Source organism: Stegostoma tigrinum, chromosome 12, assembly GCF_030684315.1.
Source record: "Stegostoma tigrinum isolate sSteTig4 chromosome 12, sSteTig4.hap1, whole genome shotgun sequence".
Classification (NCBI taxonomy): Eukaryota; Metazoa; Chordata; class Chondrichthyes; order Orectolobiformes; family Stegostomatidae; genus Stegostoma; species Stegostoma tigrinum.
This window is the reverse complement of record NC_081365.1, coordinates 32128265-32149478: the sequence shown is the minus strand read 5'-3', so window position 1 is coordinate 32149478 and position 21214 is coordinate 32128265. Positions and strand designations below refer to the sequence as shown.

At 41.4% G+C, this 21214-nt stretch overlaps 1 protein-coding gene across 2 annotated transcripts in view; it reads right to left on the bottom strand.

Moving 5' to 3' along the window:
* Positions 1–2173: 2173 nt before the first annotated feature.
* Positions 2174–21214, bottom strand: part of LOC125457214 (tyrosine-protein phosphatase non-receptor type substrate 1-like) — a 60124-nt gene continuing 41083 nt past the window's right edge. For both annotated transcript variants that reach the window (XM_059650031.1, XM_048541130.1), the window contains exons 3-6: positions 11991–12350; positions 7535–7840; positions 5128–5232; positions 2174–2895 (exon numbers count right to left, since the gene is read on the bottom strand). In XM_059650031.1, coding sequence (XP_059506014.1) covers positions 2771–2895; positions 5128–5232; positions 7535–7840; positions 11991–12350 — 896 coding nt within the window. In that variant the 3' untranslated portion in view covers positions 2174–2770. The remainder of the gene's footprint in view (positions 2896–5127; positions 5233–7534; positions 7841–11990; positions 12351–21214) is intronic.

The window sequence follows — 21214 nt, the reverse complement described above, 5'->3', positions numbered from 1 at the left end:
TAGGCCCGAAACGTCAGCTTTTGTGCTCCTGAGATGCTGCTTGGCCTGCTGTGTTCATCCAGCCTCACATTTTATTATCTTGGAATCTCCAGCATCTGCAGTTCCCATTATCTCTCATGCAAGTCTACCTGTTTCTCCACCAAAAGATTGAGACATCAGCAGGTTTGGTGGAACTCAATACAGCTCATCATTCACTCTCCAAGAGCCACTACTTTATACAACAGTTGCTTCCATTGATTTTTTTTTTGTCAACCAATCTTACAATGGGGTCCTCAAACAATTTTTGCCCCTCATTCACAAAATGCAAAAGCATAATATCAAAATGAGGTGTTGTGGCAAGTACTCTACAGGCTGAAAATCTGTGTATGTTCCCTGCCCTCTGCATTGGTGTTTCACAGGTCTGCTAGCACACAGATATTGGAGCCTTTATGGCTGAATTTCTAGATTAATGTGTCTTGAGAACTAAGCAAAATATATTTGAACAATTACAAACCATCCTGGGATGCAAATCGTTTCAGTTCTTGAGCTCATTCACAAGATAATTCATAGGCAAGTCAGAACACAATGCATAACACTATAAAAGAATTTATATAAGCACAGGGAATGTTCAAATGTCAGATCTTTAATATGACACTACTGTATAGGATTGCAATCATAAGTACAAGCATTCATAAGTCAGATGTTCATAAATCGTGGACGTCCTATATACATTTTACTCCTTTTATTCGTTAAGTTTGGAGAAAACCCTTTCATCATTGCCCTTTTAATATGATGCTCTCCATTGTACGGAGACCGATGCCAATTTATTAATCTGGATTTAACATTTAAAATTAATCATCAGAATTGAAGATATTATATTTCAAGGAGGATTGAAAACTGAGAGGAACAGAATTTATACTGCACTGTATTGGGTTATATACGATATCAGTATGTGTTGTATATGGCATTTAATGTAAAAATAAGAAAGGAACCGAAGACGGTGCCATCAAGGTCAGATATTTTTCATTTGGAGATGAGAAAGGCTAAGGAATGAGCTAATAGGTGTCTTGAAAATCAGTAGTTAACTGCATAATCAGAAAATTACTTTGGCCAAATTATCGGCATGGAGATCATAATCCTTGAATCACAACCTGCCTATATCCCTGCAGAGCAATGGGACAATGCCATTTTTGCTTTACACTTCTTCTGCATGATTTTTGTGTAGCCCATTCAGCTCTAGCATTGAGTCCTAGTTTGCCAACCTGCCTACAGACTCTGAACACAAGATCCTGTCAATACTGTGTGCAGTTTGCATGACCCAGGCAGTTTGTTCTTTTTCAATGTTCGCTGCCTATTAAAGAGAGTCTGCACATATACAACCATAAGAAGCAGGAGCGGGATTGAGCCATTTGGCCCTTGCTCCTGCTGTGCCATTCAATGGAACCACGGCTGATTTTCGACCACCATGGTTTTCCGGCATCAGAAAATAGGATGCAACATGGATTTAACCAAAAAAGGCATAAAATTCAGCTCACAGATACATTTAATGGAAGGCTATGTAAGTACATTAGGTCAGGGAGAAGGATTTGTGGATAAAGTTAAATAAAGAAAGTTAGAAGGAGGTTTGAGTGGAATTAAATGCTGATTGGCTCAAGTAACCTCATTCTCATATAAATTCTATGGTCAGTATCTATTCACAACTTGTTAACACTTGATAAAGCAGAGCTAGATGAATCCACTTGGATAAGGTTTCCTGCAGGTGAAAGAAGCTGTTTCCCACCTCCTAGATCATTGAGGACAGCCTCCTCCTTTTTTGCTGACATAGTTTTCACTTTACTGTGTTATTTCTACAACACCTTTGATTTTTGTCTTCACAATGTATGTTCATCACAGAATTTTTTCTCAGCAAAAAAACAGTTCTTATCTCACAAAGGTTGCACCAATAGATGGAAGTAATGGTAAACTGAGACTTTGTAAATAGATACAAATTTGAGATGTTCGCTGGGGGAGCCAAGGCAGAGTTATCCAGACTGGAGGCTGTGGCCACTGAAAACTTGCAATCTGTTGCTTAAAATACAATGCAGCAATTCCATGCACTTTTGTTCAATTTGGAAAATATCACACACACCCCCACCCCACCAAACCCCCACCCCATATTTTTGGGCCTATCACCACCTCCATTTCTCATCTCTTGGAAATGGCAATAAAGACAGAACAGAGCAGGGAAATCCAATGAAAAATGCAGTCACAGTGAGCAGCAAGGAGCAGAAAGCAGCAGTTCCTTCCAGTAGGGGGACGGCTATTGCGGTCAGGAAGTGAGGCAGCAGCAGGTAGCACTTCCACAACTGTCACAATACAGTTTGCTTAAATCTGTGGATAGCAACAAATTATTTCAAGTCATAATTATTCAGAGCTTAATGTAATTCCGCATAATATAAAGGTACATGGGATTTAATGATAAGTATAGAATTATCAGGAAGAATGGATACAGTGGATTAACAGATCTTCAATTTCTATCATGTTTTGCATTTACAAAACTGAAAGGTCTTTTGTATCTCATTTGATCGCATGGGAAAGTGCAGCAGAGATCTATCTCTGTGTTTTGTGTCTCCCATTCACTGTTACACTTTCTGATTCTCAAAATTACAGCCTGTTAGTGAAGTTTTATTAGTTGACATCAACTTTAAGAATGGGTGAACAGTTTTTGTAATGTTCATGCCAGAATTGCACAGGAGCCTTGAAACATTTTGAATAATGCTATAGAAAGCCTTTGATGAAATAGATTGTCAGCTCAATTATTGCAAGGGTATTGGCCTAGCAGTGAGTAGACGACATTATCGTCATTGTTTAGTTCTCCTCTCGCATGCTGTTCACTTTCAGGGTCAGCTGCTTTCTTTAATGATGAAGCATCTTTTTCTGCAGCAAAACAAACAGGAAAACATTTAGAGAAGCTTAATAATCAAAAGAAATCAAAGATTGTAATAAGGAAAATAAAGTCAACAGCAATGTGCAGAGCTTGCTTCAATATTGAAAGAAGATAACTTTAATATGTTGATAGAAATGTTTGTTAAATAGCAAACATAGAAGAAAAAATGCAGTTTCAGAAATCTGAAATGAAAACATAAAATGCCATAAACGTGCTATGAAGTAACTTCTTTTTGAATATAACTTCACACTAATGTTTTACCCTTTGGGGACTAATGAGAAAGTAAAGAAAGGATTCCCAGGCTCATTACCAATCTGTTGAACCAGAGCTCCTGCCGTGGCCAACAAGTTCCAACATGGCACTGAAACCCAGATCTTCATAAAAAGATAGAAAATAAGAGCAGAAGTAGGCCATTCAACTCCTCGAGCTTGATCCATCAATCAATATGATTGTGGCAGATCATCGAGATCAATACTCTAATCCCTCCATATCTCTCGATGTCTTTAACCACAAGGGCTATGTCAAACTCCTTCCTGAAAAAAAAAACAATGTTTTGGCCTTAACCACTTCCTGTGGTAGTGAATTCCATAGGCTCACCATTCTGTGGGTGAAGAAATGTTTCCTTCTTCTTCAACCTTCACCATTATGACTACACTGTAAGACCTCCCATTAAAGCAATTAAAGGAAAAGGTTCCATGTAGAGTCAACCGATGACAGCCGTGATAATTCTATGTTTTAATGATGTTTGTTGAGGGATAAATACTTCTCAAGCCACTAAAAGAAACCCTGAGTTCTTCTCTACAAAAGGTATAAAGATCATTTGGCCCACGATGTTGTGGCGGCCTATTATCCTACCTTAAGATCAAACTACCCTGCATACACACATTGTTCTATCATCCATGAGCATGTCCAAGAGTCATTTAAGTGTCCTTGATGTATCTGACTCCACTACCATCGCTGGCAGCACATTCCATGTACCCACCACTTTCTGTGTAAAGAACGCTGATATCTCCTCTATATCTTCCTCCAATCGCCATAAAATTATGGCCCCTTATAATAGTCATTTCCACTCTGGGAAAAAGTCTCTGGCTATCCGCTCTGTCTAAGCCCCTCATCATCTTCGATGCCTCTATCAAGTCAGCTCTCAGCCTTCTTCACTCCAATGAGTCTTTGGAATTCCCTTCTTCAAAAGGCAGTGGATGCAGAATCTTTAAATATTTTTAAGGCAGAGATTGATAGATTCTCGATTACCAAGAGGGTGAAAGATTGTCAGGGGTATGCAGAAGTGCAGAGTTGAGGTTAAAATCAGATCAGCGGTGATCTCACTGAATGACGGAGCAGGCTCAAAGGGCTGAGTGGCCTATTCTTACTCCTTGTTCATATATAACTGCTACCTCACCCACCTCAAAATGCATTGATTTAATTATGTCTGAAGCACATTTCTGGGCTTTCTGAATAGCAAGAGTAATTAATGCCCTTTGGAGTGACCGAGCAAGTCATTCAGTTGCTTTTAATATTGAAACTACACTCTAACATCTCACAGTGCTTGAAGATATTTTGCAGAAATGCAAAGAATAAAGAATGCCACTTCAAAAGAAATGGAATTAGGACAGGTCATTAGAGCTTATTCAAGGAAATAAGTTATAAGGAGTGCCTTAAATGAAGAAGTGTAAATTGGAGGACTCTATAAAAGACATGACAAATATTGGGGCTTAGCAGTTGAAGCCAAAACTTTCAAAAGTGAGAAAAGAAAGAGAAAATGAACAAGCTAGGATCAGAGGAAAGGTGAGCTCGGTGGTCGAAGAAGTTGGATTGAAGAGGTGAAAGAGACAGGGAAGGGGAATGTCATACGGGGTTTAAAGACAAGAGATTGTGTGACTAAGATCAGATACATAGGAGTGGAACTATATGAAGGTAGTTATACTTTACAAGACCAAACTATAGCAGATATTGGAAATGTGAAATAAAAACAGAAAATGCCAGAAATAGTCAGGAGGTTTTGGCTGCGTCTACAGAGACAGTAACAGATTTAACGGGCTGAATCTGGTGGAGGTGACAGAAGTGCCAACAAGCGCTATGGGAACGGAAATCAAAAACAGGAGGCAATCTGACAGAGGAGCAGATTACCAACAACAGTACAACATTTCAAAGGTACGACCTACAGAAAACAATTTGGGATTAAAATAAAGTTAGATTTAAATCTGAAAAATGTGGCTACTTACTTGAAATTGTACATGTGCAAAATATTGCAATAACCACACACACCATCAACGCAATTAAGCCACTAACTGTTGGTAATATCCACAATCCTCTGTTGCTGGCAGAACCTGTTGAGAATTATTGTGGACAGGCATTGAAAACTATGTCAAATAACATATCATAAAGCAGAACTTAAGAATTAAATCATTTTGTTTTAAGTGTCAAAGGGGAAGTTTTTAAGGGAAATATTATGAAAAGGAAGTAGAGAAACAGAAATTTGGGGAAGGAATTGCAAATACGCAAGCATAAGATTAGGAAAAAAAGTAGAACATTCAGACACTAGAAGCTGCTCTGAAAATCAATAAGGTAAGATTGATCTGATTGCTGCACATAGACCCAATGATCCTGCTCATCAAACATCTATTTACTTTTCCCTTAAAAATATTCAAGGACTCTACATCCACCACTTTTTCAGGATGAGAGTTCCATGACACTCAGTGAGAGAGAAAAAGAATTCTGCTTATCCTGACTTAAATGGGTGACCTTTAATTTGAAGCAGCAATCTCTAGTTCTACATTCTCCTGTGAGAGTAAATATCCTAGCCACATGCACCCATTTAAGACTCACAATCTGTGATGACTAAAAAAAGTTAGAGATAGTATGAAACTTTAATAGAATATATGTATAATTGCACAAAAATGGGTAGCAGGTCAGAAGTTTCAACAGAACATATAACAGAGCAACAAAGACTGACCTAAAAATCAGTGGGAAAATCGAGTGTATGAGGGGAAACTGGCTAGAAATATGAAAATAGATAATAATAATAACCAACTGTAATAATAAAAATGGTTCTGTAGCAAGTGAGTCTGAGGGAATTATAGTAGAAAATAAGCAGATGGTAGATTAATTGAACAGGTAATTTGCATTGCAGCATGGTGGCACAGTGTTTAGTGCTGCTACCTCACAATACCAGGGAATAGCTTCGATTCCAGCCTCAGGCAAATGTCTGTGTGGAATTTATACATTCTTCCTGTGTCTGCGTGGGTTTTCTCAAAGTGCTCTGGTCTCCTCCCACAGTCAAAAGAGGTGCAGGTTAGGTGGTCTGGCCATTCGGCCTATCAAGTCCACACCAGCCCTCTGAAGAGCATCCTGCCCAGACCTCCTCCTTACCCTCTCCCTGTAACCCTGACATTCCCCATGAGTAATCCGCCAAGACTGCTCATCCCTGGACACAATAGGCAATTTAGTGTGGCCAAAAGATGGTGAAGTTGAGAAATAGTAGGAGGCCCAGCTTTGATCAACAGGGTAATGATGTGGAAATGTGAAGAGAAGCTATTATAGTTATTCCCCTGGCTGTTAGTAGATGGAACTGAACCCTGGCAAGTGCAATTTCACCCAGTCGAGCAATAGTGGGAAGGCATTGTTGGAGAATGATACCATCGATGTCTAAGGCTATAGACAGGTTGAGAAGGAAAAGGAGGAATAGTTTATCTTTCTAATAGTAGCATGCGATTTCTGAATCTGATAAGAGCCATTTCTATACTATGACAGTGTGGAATAAGGGTCAAATAACTAAGTGTGAGATTTCAAAGAAACTGCACTGGGAATTGGGAACGGATTTGGGAGGTGGACTATTTAACAGGTTTTCAGAGGAAAATGCAGTTCATAGGAAATGGCACAGCTCTACTTTGCAAGATCAGTGGTCTCAGAGCTTCTATTTTGAGGAGTGTGGCTTACAGGAAAAAGGGACAGAATCTGAGAGGAAGAACCATTGGCAATATGAGCTAAAATGGAGTCCAGGACAGAAGTCATGTGTTTAGTACTTTAGTAAGTGATTAGGAACAGAGGACAATATGAATCTTGTCTGTAAGATGAGTTTGGGGAGAGTCTGAGGAAAGCTGGGTGGGAAACTCAAAAAAAGATGCAAGCTCAAGGCTCACACCTGGACTTGCTTTGGAGAAAATTTGGCCCACTGGGTTTGTGGAAGGGAGAGAAGGGACAGAGGTTGTTGATAGATTTACCTTGATTTTGGTGATCAGGTTCCAGATGACGGAACGTAATAGACTTATTGGGGACTAGGATATTAAAAGTGGAGGTGAGGGTATAGTTAAGTGAATCAGTAGCTGTGAGCATATTGTCGCAAATCAAGGGGCAAAGGCTAGATAGGTGGCATTTTGAAAGTATAGCTGAAAGTGAATTGTCAAGTAGTTATTTTTTCCAATTGTGGACATTAGGATTCGCGATCTTTAGTCACGGAAAGGTGATACAGGTGAAGAATGATTCCAGGAGTGATAACAGTACCACATTCATGCAATAACGTTACTCAAATCATAACAGTCAAAAGAAAATTAGAATTGCAACTTAAACTTCTGCCAGTTTGCAGAATCCAGAGATTTTGCTAACAAATCCAATGAATGGACTGTCTTTCACCTTGGTTACAAACAGGAATCCTTTTAGTGGTGGGTGCAGAAAGAGTTGAGTGGTTCACTTGACAGTAATATATTCCAGTTTCATTCTGCTCAAGTGCAGAAAGATTCAGGGCACTTGTGATGGAGAATGAGCCATCACTGTTAGTATAGAGAGTCCCATTCTTAACGCCATTGGTGATTCGCTGTCCATCTTTAAACCAGGACACTTGAATGTCATCAGGATAGAACTCCAGTGATGTGCAGATTAACTCTCTCCATTCATTAGGGTAAGGCTGAGTCCTTTCAATTAACTGGACAGTTGGCTGAGCTGAAAATCAATTGTAACATGTTATTAGAGTTCTACACTTCAGTCTGTTTGTAAGTTTGAATCAAATAATCTCAAGAGTTTAGATCCACAATGAGAAACTTTGAACTGTCGACAATGAGTGTATCTGATAAACAAAAGGCTACCAACTGCAAATCAGGGAGGGCTGGTATCATAGGTCAGTTGTTGCCTAAAGACCCGCTTGGTACAATTTTCAGTTGAGCATGAAAATTGGTAAGCAATCTACCCGTCTGAAACTGGCAAGAGGTGGGTTTGGAGGAGGCCTTTCAGCCCAGCCAGTTCCCCGTAAAAACAATTCAGCTCGTCCCATGTCATCATTCCTTTCCTAGTGCCCTGCATTTTGTTTTCCTCCTGGCACTCATACATTGCCATTTTGAAAGCCAGAGGCAAATCTGCCTCCTCCACACCACAATTCATACAATGGGCATGAAATACTGACCACTCACTGTCAAAACCTTTGATTTTTCCAATATTTTAAATCTATATTGTTTTGTTGCTGACCCGTTTGGCAATGGAAACATTTTCTATCTATCTACCAAATATTCCTCATAATTGTGGCCACCTCCATCCTGAATCTTCATAATGGTTGTTTGGGGATCTATAAAATGCAAGCTTATCCATGGGAATCATTGGCAAGGTGAATGTTTATTGTCCGTCCCTAATTGTACTGATGGAGCTGGCTGTGAGTTGTCCATGTGGTGTTGGTGGCACAGCCATAGTGCTGTTAAGAAGGAGTTTCAGGAATTTGACAATGAAGGAATGATGGTATACCTCCAGTCAGGGTTGTCCTTAGTTGGAAGGAACCTCACCTATGGTGGAGATGTTCTCCTACACTCTAGGGATGGTGATGGCGTAGTGATACTATCACTAGACTGTGAGTTCACAGGCCTAGGTAATGTCCAGGAGATGCAGGTTCAAATCTAACAATGCAAATGGCAGATAACAAAGTGTGGAGCTGGATGAACACAGCAGGCCAAGCAGCATCTTAGGAGCACAAAAGCTGACATTTCGGGCATTGACCCTTCGTCAGAAAAGGGTAGAATTTGTTTTGGATTAAGGCTCTAATGATGACCCTGCAATGATTGCTGATTGTCAGCAAAACTCATCTGGTTCTTTAGGAAAAGAAACTGCCATCTTCACTTGACTTAGCTCACATGTGGCTCCATACACAGAATGGGTGACTCTTAACTGCCCTCTAGGCATTTAGGAATGGGCAATAAATACTGGTCTGTCCAGTGACATCCACGTCCCATGAATGAATTTAAAAAAAGACCGGCTGCCCTTGCTCCTCTAAGTAGCAGATGTAATGGAAGGCACTGGTGTAGACATTTTGGTTACTTACTGCAGTGCATCTTGTGGATGGTACACACTGCTGGACACAGTGATTGATGAAACTTGGTGGATAGAGTGCAGATCAAGCCACCTTTCATCAATCACTGTGTCCAGCAGCGTGTGCTGTCTACAAGATGCACTGCAGTAAGTAACGAAAATGTCTATAGCAGCACATGTCTAAGAAGATGCAGAGTAATTCATCCTTGACTTGGGCCATGTATATGTTGGATAGTCTTTGAGGAATCTTTGAGGAGTTATTTGGCTCAGAGAGCCCAAATGTAGGTCGGCTCTTGTAGCTACATTATTTATGTGGTGAATCCAGTTCAGTTTCTGGTCAATGATAACCCCCAGGATATTGATGGTAGGAGATTCAGTGATGGTAATGCCATTGAATGTCAAGTGAAGATGTTAGATTCTCTCCTGTTGTATATTTCCTGACACTTGTATGACACAAATCTTTCTTATCAGTCCAATCTGAACGTAGTCCACATTTTGTTAAATGAGACATGGACTGCTTCAGTATCTGAGGAGTTGAGGATGGTATTGGACATTTGCATAATAGCGCAGGTGTCGAATATTTTTGTAAAGTGAGAAATATTATCAAAACTTTTTAACTTGCTCTTTTCAGGGCAAAAACAAGAATGGCATACGTCAACTTGTTAGACAACAGAAAATAGTGTCGATTGGTTGGCACATTACTGTTTTTGGGTTGAGTCGTGGTTCTGGAGAAAGTAATGGGGAACTGTAGACTCTTCTTGCTATCATGTTATTGGAATCTATTACATGTGATTCCGTGAAACATGTTTCTGAAACACTCCTCTGTTCTCTTGTTACTAATTGCCTTAACTAATCCAGTGTGCTAGGAGGATGTTTCCTGTCATGGGGGAGTAAAGGTCTAAAAGGCACAGTTCAAAAATAAGGGAGTTTCAAATTAAGGTGGAGGTGGCTCTGTGGTCAGCGTTGCTGCCTCAAGGCACTAGGGTTTGATTCCAGCATTGGGTGACTGTCCGTGTGGAGTTTGCACATTCTCCCTGCGTCGGCTTGGGTTTCCTCCAGGTGCTCCTGCTTCCTCCAACAGATGTGCAGGTTAGGTGGATCGGCCATGCTAAATTGCCCATACTGTTCAGGCTAGGTGGGTTAGCCATGGGAAATGCAAGGATAGGTTAGGGTAGGGCGGTTGGACACTCTTCGGAGGGTCCATGTGGACTTGGTGGGCTGAATGGCTTGCTCCCACACTGTAGGGCTTCTATAGTTATGAAGTCCTTTATTCATTCATGGGATGAAGGCATCACTGGCTAGGGCAGCATTTATGGATCTGGAGTCACATGTAGGTCAGACCAGGGCATTAGTGAACCAGTTGGGTTTTCTTACCCACAATCAGCAAAGGATTCATCGTCATCATTAAACTGTTAATCCGAGATATTTATTGAATTCAAATTCCACCATCTGCCATGGTGAGATTTGAACTCAGGCCCCTAGAATGTTACCTGGGTCTCTGGATTAACAGTGCAGAGATAATACCACTAGGCCATTGCCTCCCCACATCAGGTGAAGGAATTTTTTTCCCTCAGAGGGTTGTTAGTGTTTGGAACAAACACAGAGAATGCTGAAGGAAGTCAGCAGGTCTGGCAGCATCTATGGAGAGAAATAGGGTTAATGTTGGGAGGCTAAAATTACTGTCTTTAGAATTACCTTCTCAGGGAAACAGTGGAGACTGGACCATTGACTGAATAATTAAGGATATTTTCAGATCAGATATCATTTTTTGAATGTGGAGAAGAATTGAGGGGCCAAATGGCCTGCTCTTACTCCTATATCTTACGGCTTTTTTCGAATTTTGTCTTGCCTAGCCCCTTCCCTTACCCTCTGTGTAAATTTCGCCTCATCCAAAAGTCTGTTGTTCTGATATAGATCCAGTTCCGCTCACCCATCCCATATGCCCTCTCAATTCTATTGGACTCCAGTGCAGAATTCCCTCAATTTTGAAATTCTTAGCCATTTTCAAATCCGCGTATAACTTTAACTTTCTATCCATGTAATCTCCACCACAGTCAAAGTATCAATGTTGCTCTAATTCTGGCCTTTTCTGCATTCCCAGATTTCAACACTCCAAATTTATTTCTGACCCTTCAGATGCAAACCCTGAAGTTCTGTTTTTCAGTACCTCACTCACTGTCTGTTCAAGCACCCCCACCCCTCTCTTCCTTTAAGTCTTCCCTTTATATATCATCTTTAATCAAGTTTTTGCACATCTGGCCTAATACCTACTGCCTGTAAAATTTGCTCTGGAAGTTCTCTTATGAAGTGGCTTAAGATGTTTAAGGTGCTACATAAACATACATTGTTATTGGTGTAATCTCCTAACTCTGTAACACAATATATCGAGAATTGTTGTTGATGATGTATAAAGCTTAGGACCAGCCTCTCTCTCTCAGAACCAGGCAGCAAGGATTAAAACCCCACCTGCTCAAGAGTTTCATAGTAACATTTCTGAAAAGGTTGGTCAGAAAACATCTAGAACCTGAGGAATGACAACACTGTGATAACACAGTGTGGAGCTGGAGGAACACTGGCAGCATCAGACGATAAGGAAAGTTAACGTTTCAGGTCAGGATCTTTCTTCAGAAAACTTTATGATCTCGACTTGAAATGTCAACTTTCCTGCTCCTCTGATGCTGCCTGGCCTGCTGAGTTCCTCCAGCTCCACACTGTGTTATCTTTGACTCCAGCATCTGCAGTTCTTACTGTCCTGAATGGTAAAACTGTGATGTTTTTTGAGTTGTGGCTGTATTAAACTCACCTTCCACTGTAATGCGTGTACCTTTACCTCTTGCTGATTGTGAAGGAGGAGGAATTTCAAAATCAACCTGACAGAAGTAAGTGTCAGCATCACTTAAATGAAGATTGTGGATTATTAAAGATGAGGATTTTGCTGAGGAGTCCACCGTAATGTTAGCACGTTCTGTGCAATGCGTGATAGAAGAAAAATTAAATTTATTTTCCATGTGATAGCAGAATAATTGTGTACTGGTGTTACGCTTCCACATAATCCGGAACTGTTCAACTGTGTCACTGTATGAACAATTTATTTGTACGTTGTCCCGCTTCAGTGCTCTGATCTCTGATGGTGTTTGGAATACTGTTAGTTTTTTGCTCCACACTGAAGAAATTAAAAAACAAAAATGATTAACAATATATTATTTCTGACCAGTACTGAATGAATCATGTAGCTGGGTGTAGTTTGTAGTTCAGTGAATTGAGTCAATATAAAGACATTATGAATCTCTTTTCCTGAAAAGAAGTAAATGGAATTGGATATATTGTAGATTGCATTGAAACATAGTAGCAGGAGTAAGCCATTCAGCCCCTCAAGCCTGCTCTGCTATTCTAGATCATGGTTAATCATCTTCCTTAATACCTCACAATCTGCCCACATCTTTAACATCATTGGTAACTAGAAATCTATCAAAGTCTCTCTTGAACTTACTTTTGTGCCCTCTCAGCTGGAGAATATCACCCTCCAAGTGAAGAAATTCCTCCTCATCTCAGTCCTAAATGGCTTGTCCCCACAGTGAGACCACACAGCCAACGGAAGCATCCACTCTGTCTGTCCCTATAAGAAGTTAGTAATTTCATAAAATCTTTCTTATAAACTCCAGAAAATACAGGCCCAATTTCCTCTATCTTTCCTCATATGATTGACCCACCTTCCTTGCTAACAGGCTGGTGAATCTCTATCGAATGCCCTCTACATAACTCCCTTAAGCAAAGGCACCTGAACAGTACACAACACTCCAAGTACAGTCTCACCAGTAACCTAGACAATTTACCATAAGAGCATTAGACATAGGGACAGTAGTAGGCTATTCAGCCCATTTGGCCTGCTCAGCCATACAATGAGACCAAGACTAATATGATAATCCTCAACTCTGCTTCCCCTCTTCTAACCACAACACTTGATCACCTTATTGATTAAAAATCTATCTGTCTCACTTCAAATATATTTAATGACCCAGCCTTGACAGCCCTCTGGTGCAAAAAGTTCCACAGTTTCACTACACTCTGAGAGAAGACATTTCTATTAATTTCTGTCTCAATTGGGTATCCCCTTATTATGTGCTCTGGTCCTAAATTCTCCCACAAGTTGTAAAAATCTCTCTGCATCTACTCTGTTAGTCCCTAAGAAACTTGTGTATTTCAATAAGGTCACATCTCATTCTTCTAAGCTCCAATGAGTACAAGATCAATTTGCTGAGTATCTCCTCATAATACAATCCTTCCATACCAGATAACAACATAATGAACTTTCTTTAAGCTACCTCCAATGTCAGTATATCTTTCGTTAGATAAGAGGGTGCCAAATTATTAATAGTATTCCTCGTGGGCTTAACTAGTACCTTGGATATTTATTGCAAATGCTCTCCATTTGCATGCTTTATTGCTTTGAAAATTAAGATTAATATTCCATTTCCTTCTATGTTACCTGCTGAATATTTATGTGATTCATGGACAAGTACTCTCAAATCCCTCTGTGCCGAAGCTTTCTGCCATCTGTCTCCATTTAAATAGTGACAATGGGAACTACAGATGCTGGACAATCCAAGATAACAAAGTGTGAAGCTGGATCTTTTGAAGGGTCTAGGCCCGAAACGTCAGCTTTTGTGCTCCTGAGATGCTGCTTGGCCTGCTGTGTTCATCCAGCCTCACACTTTGTTATCCATTTAAATAGTGTTCTGTTCCTCTTTTCTACCAATCAAAGTGCATAACTTTGCATTTTTCCACATTATATTTTATCTGCCAAATGTTTGCCCAGTTGCTTAACCTGCTTATTCCCTCTGTTTACTTATCTCACTACATGGCTTTCCACCGATTTTTGTGTCATCCACAAATTCACTATAGTACATTCCCTTTCAAATAATGAATCTATGTGGCAAGTAACTATGGCCCCAGTGATGATCCTTGTAGCATTCCATTACTTACAGTTTGCCATCTTGAAAACTCCCGCCTTATCGTAACTCACTGCCTTCTACACTTTATCCATGCCACTCCCTCCAGTACCATTGGATTTCCCTCTTTATTCACAGGATATGGAGGTCTCTGGCTAGGCCAGCATTTATTGTGCATCCCTAATTGCGCAGAGTCAACCATTTTGTTGTGGGTCTAGAGTCACATGTAGTCACACGATGGCAGTTTCCTTCTTGAAACAGCATTAGTGAACCAGATGGGTTTTTCAACAATGATTTTGTGGTCATTATTAGACTCTTAATTCCAGGATATTTTGTATTGAATTCAAATTCCAACATCTGCAGTAGTGGGATTCGAACCCATGTCCCTAGAACATTAGTTGAATTTCTGGATTAATGGTCTGTTAAAAATATTACTGGGCCATCACCTCCCAAGACTTTTATTTAGTTTCTTTAAGTAGACTAATATGTAGCACCTTACCAAATGCCTTCTAGAAATCCAAATATATTAGACCTACTGCTTTTTCTTTACATGTCCTGTTTACTATCTCATCAAAATATTCTATTAAATTTGTCAGGCATGATTTTCCCTTCATGAAGACATGCTGATCCTGTTTGATTACATTTTTAAAAATTCATTAATGGGATGAGGGCCCTGCTGGCCAGGCAGCATTTAATGCCCATCTCTAATTGCCCAGAGGGCAGTTCAGAGTCAACCACATTGCTGTGGGTCTGGACTCACATGCAGGCCAGCAATTTCCTTCCCTAAAGGGCATTAGTGAGCCAGGTGGGTTTTTCCTGACATGGTACTTTTCATGGTCATTGGTAGATTCTTAATTCCAGATATTTTATTGAATTCAAATTCCACCATCTGCCATGACAGGACTTGAACCTGGGTCCCCAGAAGGTTACCTGGAGTCTCTGGTTTAGCAGCCTAGCAATAATACCACTAGGCAATCGCCTCTCCTATATTTACAAATATTCGGTTGTTATATATTTTGTAATAGACTCCTATATTTTCTTGATGTTAAGCTAACTGGCTTGTAGTTAACTTTTTAACATCTCTTTCCCTCTTTAAGTATTTTTGTATTGTTGCTTTCCAATCCTTTGGGACTTTTTCAGAATCTAAGGATTCTTGGAAGATTATTACCAGCACAGCAACTACCTCTGTTACTTCCTTTAATATCTTAGGATGCTTCACATTAGGTCCAGGGCATTTATATGTCTTTAGCCAATTTGTTTCCCTAGTACTTTACCTCTAGCGATTGTTATTGTATTTATTTCCTTTCTTCCGATTGCTCCTTGATTTTGCTTCAGTAGTTTTGTAGCATCTTTCACTATAAAGACTGATACAAAGTATTTATTTAATTCCTCTGCCATTTCTGGATCCCCGTCATTAGTTCCCAGCCTTGTTCCTAAGGAACATATATTTATTCTGACTTTCTCTTCCTTTTTATGAATTTAAAGAGTGTTTTACTGCCAATCTTCATGTCACTTGCAAGCTTACTCTCATCTTTTCCCTTTGCTTTTGGTTTTTGCAACTTTCTCAATCCTTTGGCTTAATACTAATCTTTGCCACTTTTCTATGTTTTTCTTCTTTCAACTTGATGCTATCCTTCACTGCCCCCATTAACCATAATTGACTTATCGTATTCCTATAATCTTTCTCTCTCAATGGGATACATTTTTGTTGTGAGATAAGAGCTAGTTTCTTAATTCTCCATCATTGTTCCTCAACTATCTTTGTTGGTAAATTTCTTTGCCATCTACTCTAGCTAATTCTGTCTTCATTCTTTTGTAATGCAGTTTATTTAAGCTTAACACAATTGCTTCTAAGCCAGGTTCCTCCTTCTCAGACTGAATGCTATTTGCTACCATGTTATGATCATGATTTCATCAGGGTTCTTTTACTCTGATATCACTTATTAAAGCCGCCACATGACATATCACAAGATCCAAAATAGCCTTATCCCAAGTTGGATCTGCAACATATTCTTTTTGAACAAATACAGTTTATGAATTGCTTCTTGTGACTATCACTGCCTAACCCCATTTCATTTGAAGCAAGGCTTCCTGTAACTGAGCTCCCATCCTCAAGCTATAAAGACTAACACAATGTTTAAAGGCAAAGTACTACAGAGGCTGGAAATTTTGAAACAGATGCAGAAAATGAAACTCAGCAGGTCTGGTACAGAGAGAAACAGAGTTAACATTTTGAGTCTTGTATCTCTTCTTAGAACATAAGAAGAACCTGAAGAAGAGTCGCACTAGACACAAAACGTCAACTCTGTTTCTCTCTCCACAGATGCTGCCAGACCTGTTGAGTTTCTCCAGCATTCTCTATGTTTCTAACATAACAAAGAACAAAGAAAATTGTAGCACAGGAACAGGCCCTTTAGTCCTCTAAGCCTGCATCGACATGTTGCCCATCACAACTAAAACCCCCTACCCTTCCGGGGAACGCATTCCTCTATTACCATCTTATTCATCTATTTGTCAAGATGTCCTTTAAAAGTCACTATCATATCTGCTTCCACTCCCTCCTCCAGCAGTGAGTTCCAGGCACCCACCATCCTCTGTAAAAAACTTGCCTCATACATCTCCTTTAACCTTGCTCCTCGTACCTTAAATCTATAACCCCGAGTAACTGATTCTTCCAACTTGGGAAAAAGCTTCTAACTGTCCACTCTGTCCATGCCCTTCATAATCTTGTAGGCCTCTATCAAGCTTCTCCTCAACCTCCATCATTCCAATGAGAACAACCCAAGTTTTTCCAACCTCTCCTCATAGCCACATTTACTTGCTGCACCTGCATGTTAACTTTCAGTGACTCATGAACAAGGGCACTAAGATCCCATCAAAACTTTGCACTCTCTTACCATTTAAGAAATACTCTGCACCTTTGTTCCTGGTACTAAAGTGGGTAACCTCTCAAATAACCACATTATCCCTTATCTGTCATATTGTTGTCCATTCAAATAATGTGACTAAATGCCATTGGTGTTCCTTTGCATTCTCCTTATAACTCACATTGTCATCAAGTTTACATCACCTGCTAAAATGAAAATATTACAATTGGCCCTATATTTGAATCATTGATATAGGTTGTGAACAGCTTGGGTCCAAGCAGTGATCCTTGTGGTACCCCACTGGCCAACCGCAGAATGACTCAATTATTCCTATTCCCTTCTTTCTAGCTGGCCACCATTCCACAATCCATGCGAACATTTTATCCCAATCCCATGCACTTTAAGATAATAAAATGTGAGGCTGGATGAACACAGCAGGCCAAGCAGCATCCCAGGAGCACAAAAGCTGACGTTTTGGGCCTAGACCCTTCATCATAGAGGGGGATGGGGGGAGGGAACTGGAATAAATAGGGAGAGAGGGGGAGGCGGACCGAAGATGGAGAGTAAAGAAGATAGGTGGAGAGGGTGTAGGTCGGGAGGTAGGGAGGGGATAGGTCAGTCCAGGGAAGACGGACAGGTCAAGGAGGTGGGATGAGGTTAGTAGGTAGCTGGGGGTGCGGCTTGGGGTGGGAGGAAGGGATGGGTGAGAGGAAGAACCGGTTAGGGAGGCAGAGACAGGTTGGACTGGTTTTGGGATGCAGTGGGTGGGGGGGAAGAGCTGGGCTGGTTGTGTGGTGCAGTGGGGGGAGGGGATGAACTGGGCTGGTTTAGGGATGCAGTGGGGGAAGGGGAGATTTTGAAACTGGTGAAGTCCACATTGATACCATATGGCTGCAGGGTTCCCAGGCGGAATATGAGTTGCTGTTCCTGCAACCATGCACTTTAATATTGTTTACTAACCTCTTGTGTTGGAGTTTATAAAAAAAACCTGAAAGTCTAAATGTGACATATCCACTGGTTCCCCCTTATCAACCCTTAAGTAAGTAACATCCTCCGAAAAATCTATCAGGTTCATCAAACGTGGCATCCTTTCATAAATTCAAGTTGACTTAATCAAATCAGAACAATTATTTTCTAAATACCCAATAATCATATTCTTTAAAGTAGATTCCAACATTTTCCTGATTATTAAAACCAGGCTAGTAAATCGTTCATTTGTTGTTTTATTGATCCCTCCTTTCCTAAAGGACTGAAGGTTCTGTTACTGAGCTGTACAAGTCTCGGACTCTATGACTCGTAACATGTGTAACCTTCTGACCTGCAGGTATCATTGCCTAATTATTAGAATTTTGAAAGATCATCACTAAGGCATCCAATACCTGTGTAGTCATCATTTTTGACACTAGAGAGTGAAGGTCAGCAGGCCCCAGGGATGTGTCAACTTGCCATCCTGTTAATTTTTCCAATCTGATATTTTCACTAATAATAATTTCTTTCAGTTCCACATTCTCACTAGACTCTTGGATTAACTGACAAAAGTCTTCTTGTGTCTTCTATTGTGAAGAAGGGCATAAAATACCCATTCATATTAAGCAGAGGTTCACCTGCACATCTGCCAATGTGGTATACTGCATCCATTGTACCCGGTGTAGCTTCCTCTACATTGGGGAAACCAAGCGGAGGCTTGGGGACCGCTTTGCAGAACACCTCCGCTCGGTTTGTAATAAACAACTGCACCTCCCAGTCGCAAACCATTTCCACTCCCCCTCCCATTCTTTAGATAACATGTCCATCATGGGCCTCCTGCAGTGCCACAATGATGCCACCCGAAGGTTGCAGGAACAGCAACTTATATTCCGCTTGGGAACCCTGCAGCCCAATGGTATCAATGTGGACTTCACCAGTTTCAAAATCTCCCCTTCCCCCACAGCATCCCAAAACAAGCCCAGTTCGTCCCCTCCCCCCACTGCACCACACAACCAGCCCAGCTCTTCCCCTCCACCCACTGCATCCCAAAACCAGTGCAACCTGTCTCTGCCTCCCTAACCTGTTCTTTCTCTCACCCATCCCTTCCTCCCACCCCAAGCCGCACCTCCATCTCCTACCTACTAACCTCATCCCACCTCCTTGACCTGTCCGTCTTCCCTGGACTGACCTATCCCCTCCCTACCTCCCCACCTATACTCTCCTCTCCACCTATCTTCTTTTCTCTCCATCTTCCGTCTGCCTCCCCCTCTCTCCCTATTTATTCCAGAACCCTCACCCCATCCCTGTCTCTGATGAAGGGTCTAGGCCCGAAACATCAGCTTTTGTGCTCCTGAGATGCTGCTGGGCCTGCTGTGTTCATCCAGCCTCACATTTTATTATCTTGGATTCTCCAGCATCTGCAGTTCCCATTATCACTCATTCAGTTTTTCTGCCATTTCTACATTTCCTATTATTAATTTGCTTGTGTTTGCCTGCATTTGAACCACATTTGTCCTTTGCTAATCATTTACTTTTCTCTTCTTGATAAAAGCTATTAATGTCTGTCTTAATGTTTCTTGCTATCTTACATTCATATCCTATTCTTTCTGAAATTCTACCAATTCTCAGGCTTACATATATTTTGGCAACGCTATAAGCCTTCTTCTTCGATCTGATATTTTCTTTAATTTCCTGTGTTAGCCATGACTCTTCTGATTTTCCTTTTGGGTATTTTTATCTTATAATGAATATATTTTCACAGTGAATGTTTTGGTTCTTTAAATAATAGCCAATGTTTCATGTACTGTCAAACCTTATAATGTATTTTTGATCCACCGCAGCAAGTTTTCTCCTCGGCCTTTATAATTGCCCCTGTTATCATTTAAGATCTTAGTTTCAGATTGAAATACAACATTTTCAAATTTATTTGGTAAATATTAAAGTTTGTATTACACAGAATTATCAATTAGCCATTTCTCACTCCATACTATTAAATGTAAAATAGCTAGTGCCCTCAACAGAGGTAACAAAGTGTGGAGCTGGATGAACACAGCAGGCCAAGCAGCATCTCAGGAACACAAAAGCTGACTCTTCGGGCCTAGACCCTTCATCAGAGAGGGGGATGGGGAGAGGGTTCTGGAATAAATAGGGAAGGGGGGGGAGCGGATCAAAGACGGATAGGGGAGGAGATAGGTGGAGAGGAGGCAGACAAGTTAAAGGGGTGGGGATGGAGCCAGTAGATGTGAGTGTAGGTGGGGAGGGAGGGAGGGGATAGGTCAGTCCGGGGAGGACGGACAGGTCAAGGGGGCGGGATGAGGTTAGTAGATAGGGAATGGAGGTGTGGCTTGGGGTGGGAGGAGGGGATAGGTGAGAGGAAGGACAGGTTAGGGAGGCAGGGACGAGCTGGGCTAGTTTTGGGATACAGTGGGGGGAGGGGAGGTTTTGAAGATTGTGAAATCCACATTGATACCAATGGGCTGCAGGGTTCCCAAGCAGAATATGAGGTGCTGTTCCTGCAACTTTCGGGCGGCATTGTTGTGGCACTGCAGGAGGCCCATGATGGACATGTTGTCTGAGGAATGGGAGGGGGAGTTGAAGTGGTTCGCGACTGGGAGGTGCAGTTGTTTATTGCGAACCGAGCGTAGGTGTTCTGCAAAGCGATCCCCAAGCCTCCGCGTGGTTTCCCTGATGTAGAAGGAGCCACACCGGGTTCAATGGATGCAGTATACCGCATTAGCAGATGTGAAGGTGAACATCTGCTTGATGTGGGAAGTCTTCTTGGGGCCTGGGATGGGGGTGAGGGAGGAGGTGTGGGGGCAAGTGTAGCACTTCCTGCAGTTGCAGGGGAAGGTGCCGGGTGTGGAGGGGTTGGAGGGCAGTGTGGAGCGGACAAGGGAGTCACGGAGAGAGTGTGTCTCCGGAAGGCAGACAAGGGTGGGGATGGAAAAATGTCTTTGGTGGTGGAGTCAGACTGCAGATGGCGGAAGCGTCAGAGGATGATGCGTTGTATCCAGAGGTTGGTGGGGTGGTATGTGAGGACGAGGGGGATTCTCTTTTGGTGGTTATTGTGGGGACGGGGTGTGAGGGATGAGTTGCGGGAAATGCGGGAGACATGGTCAAGGGCGTTCTCAACACTGCCGGGGAGGAAGTTGCGGTCCGACCCCACCTCCAAAGACATTTTCCCACCCCCACCCTTGTCTGCTTTCCAGAGAGACCACTGTCTCTGTGACTCCCTTGTCCATTCC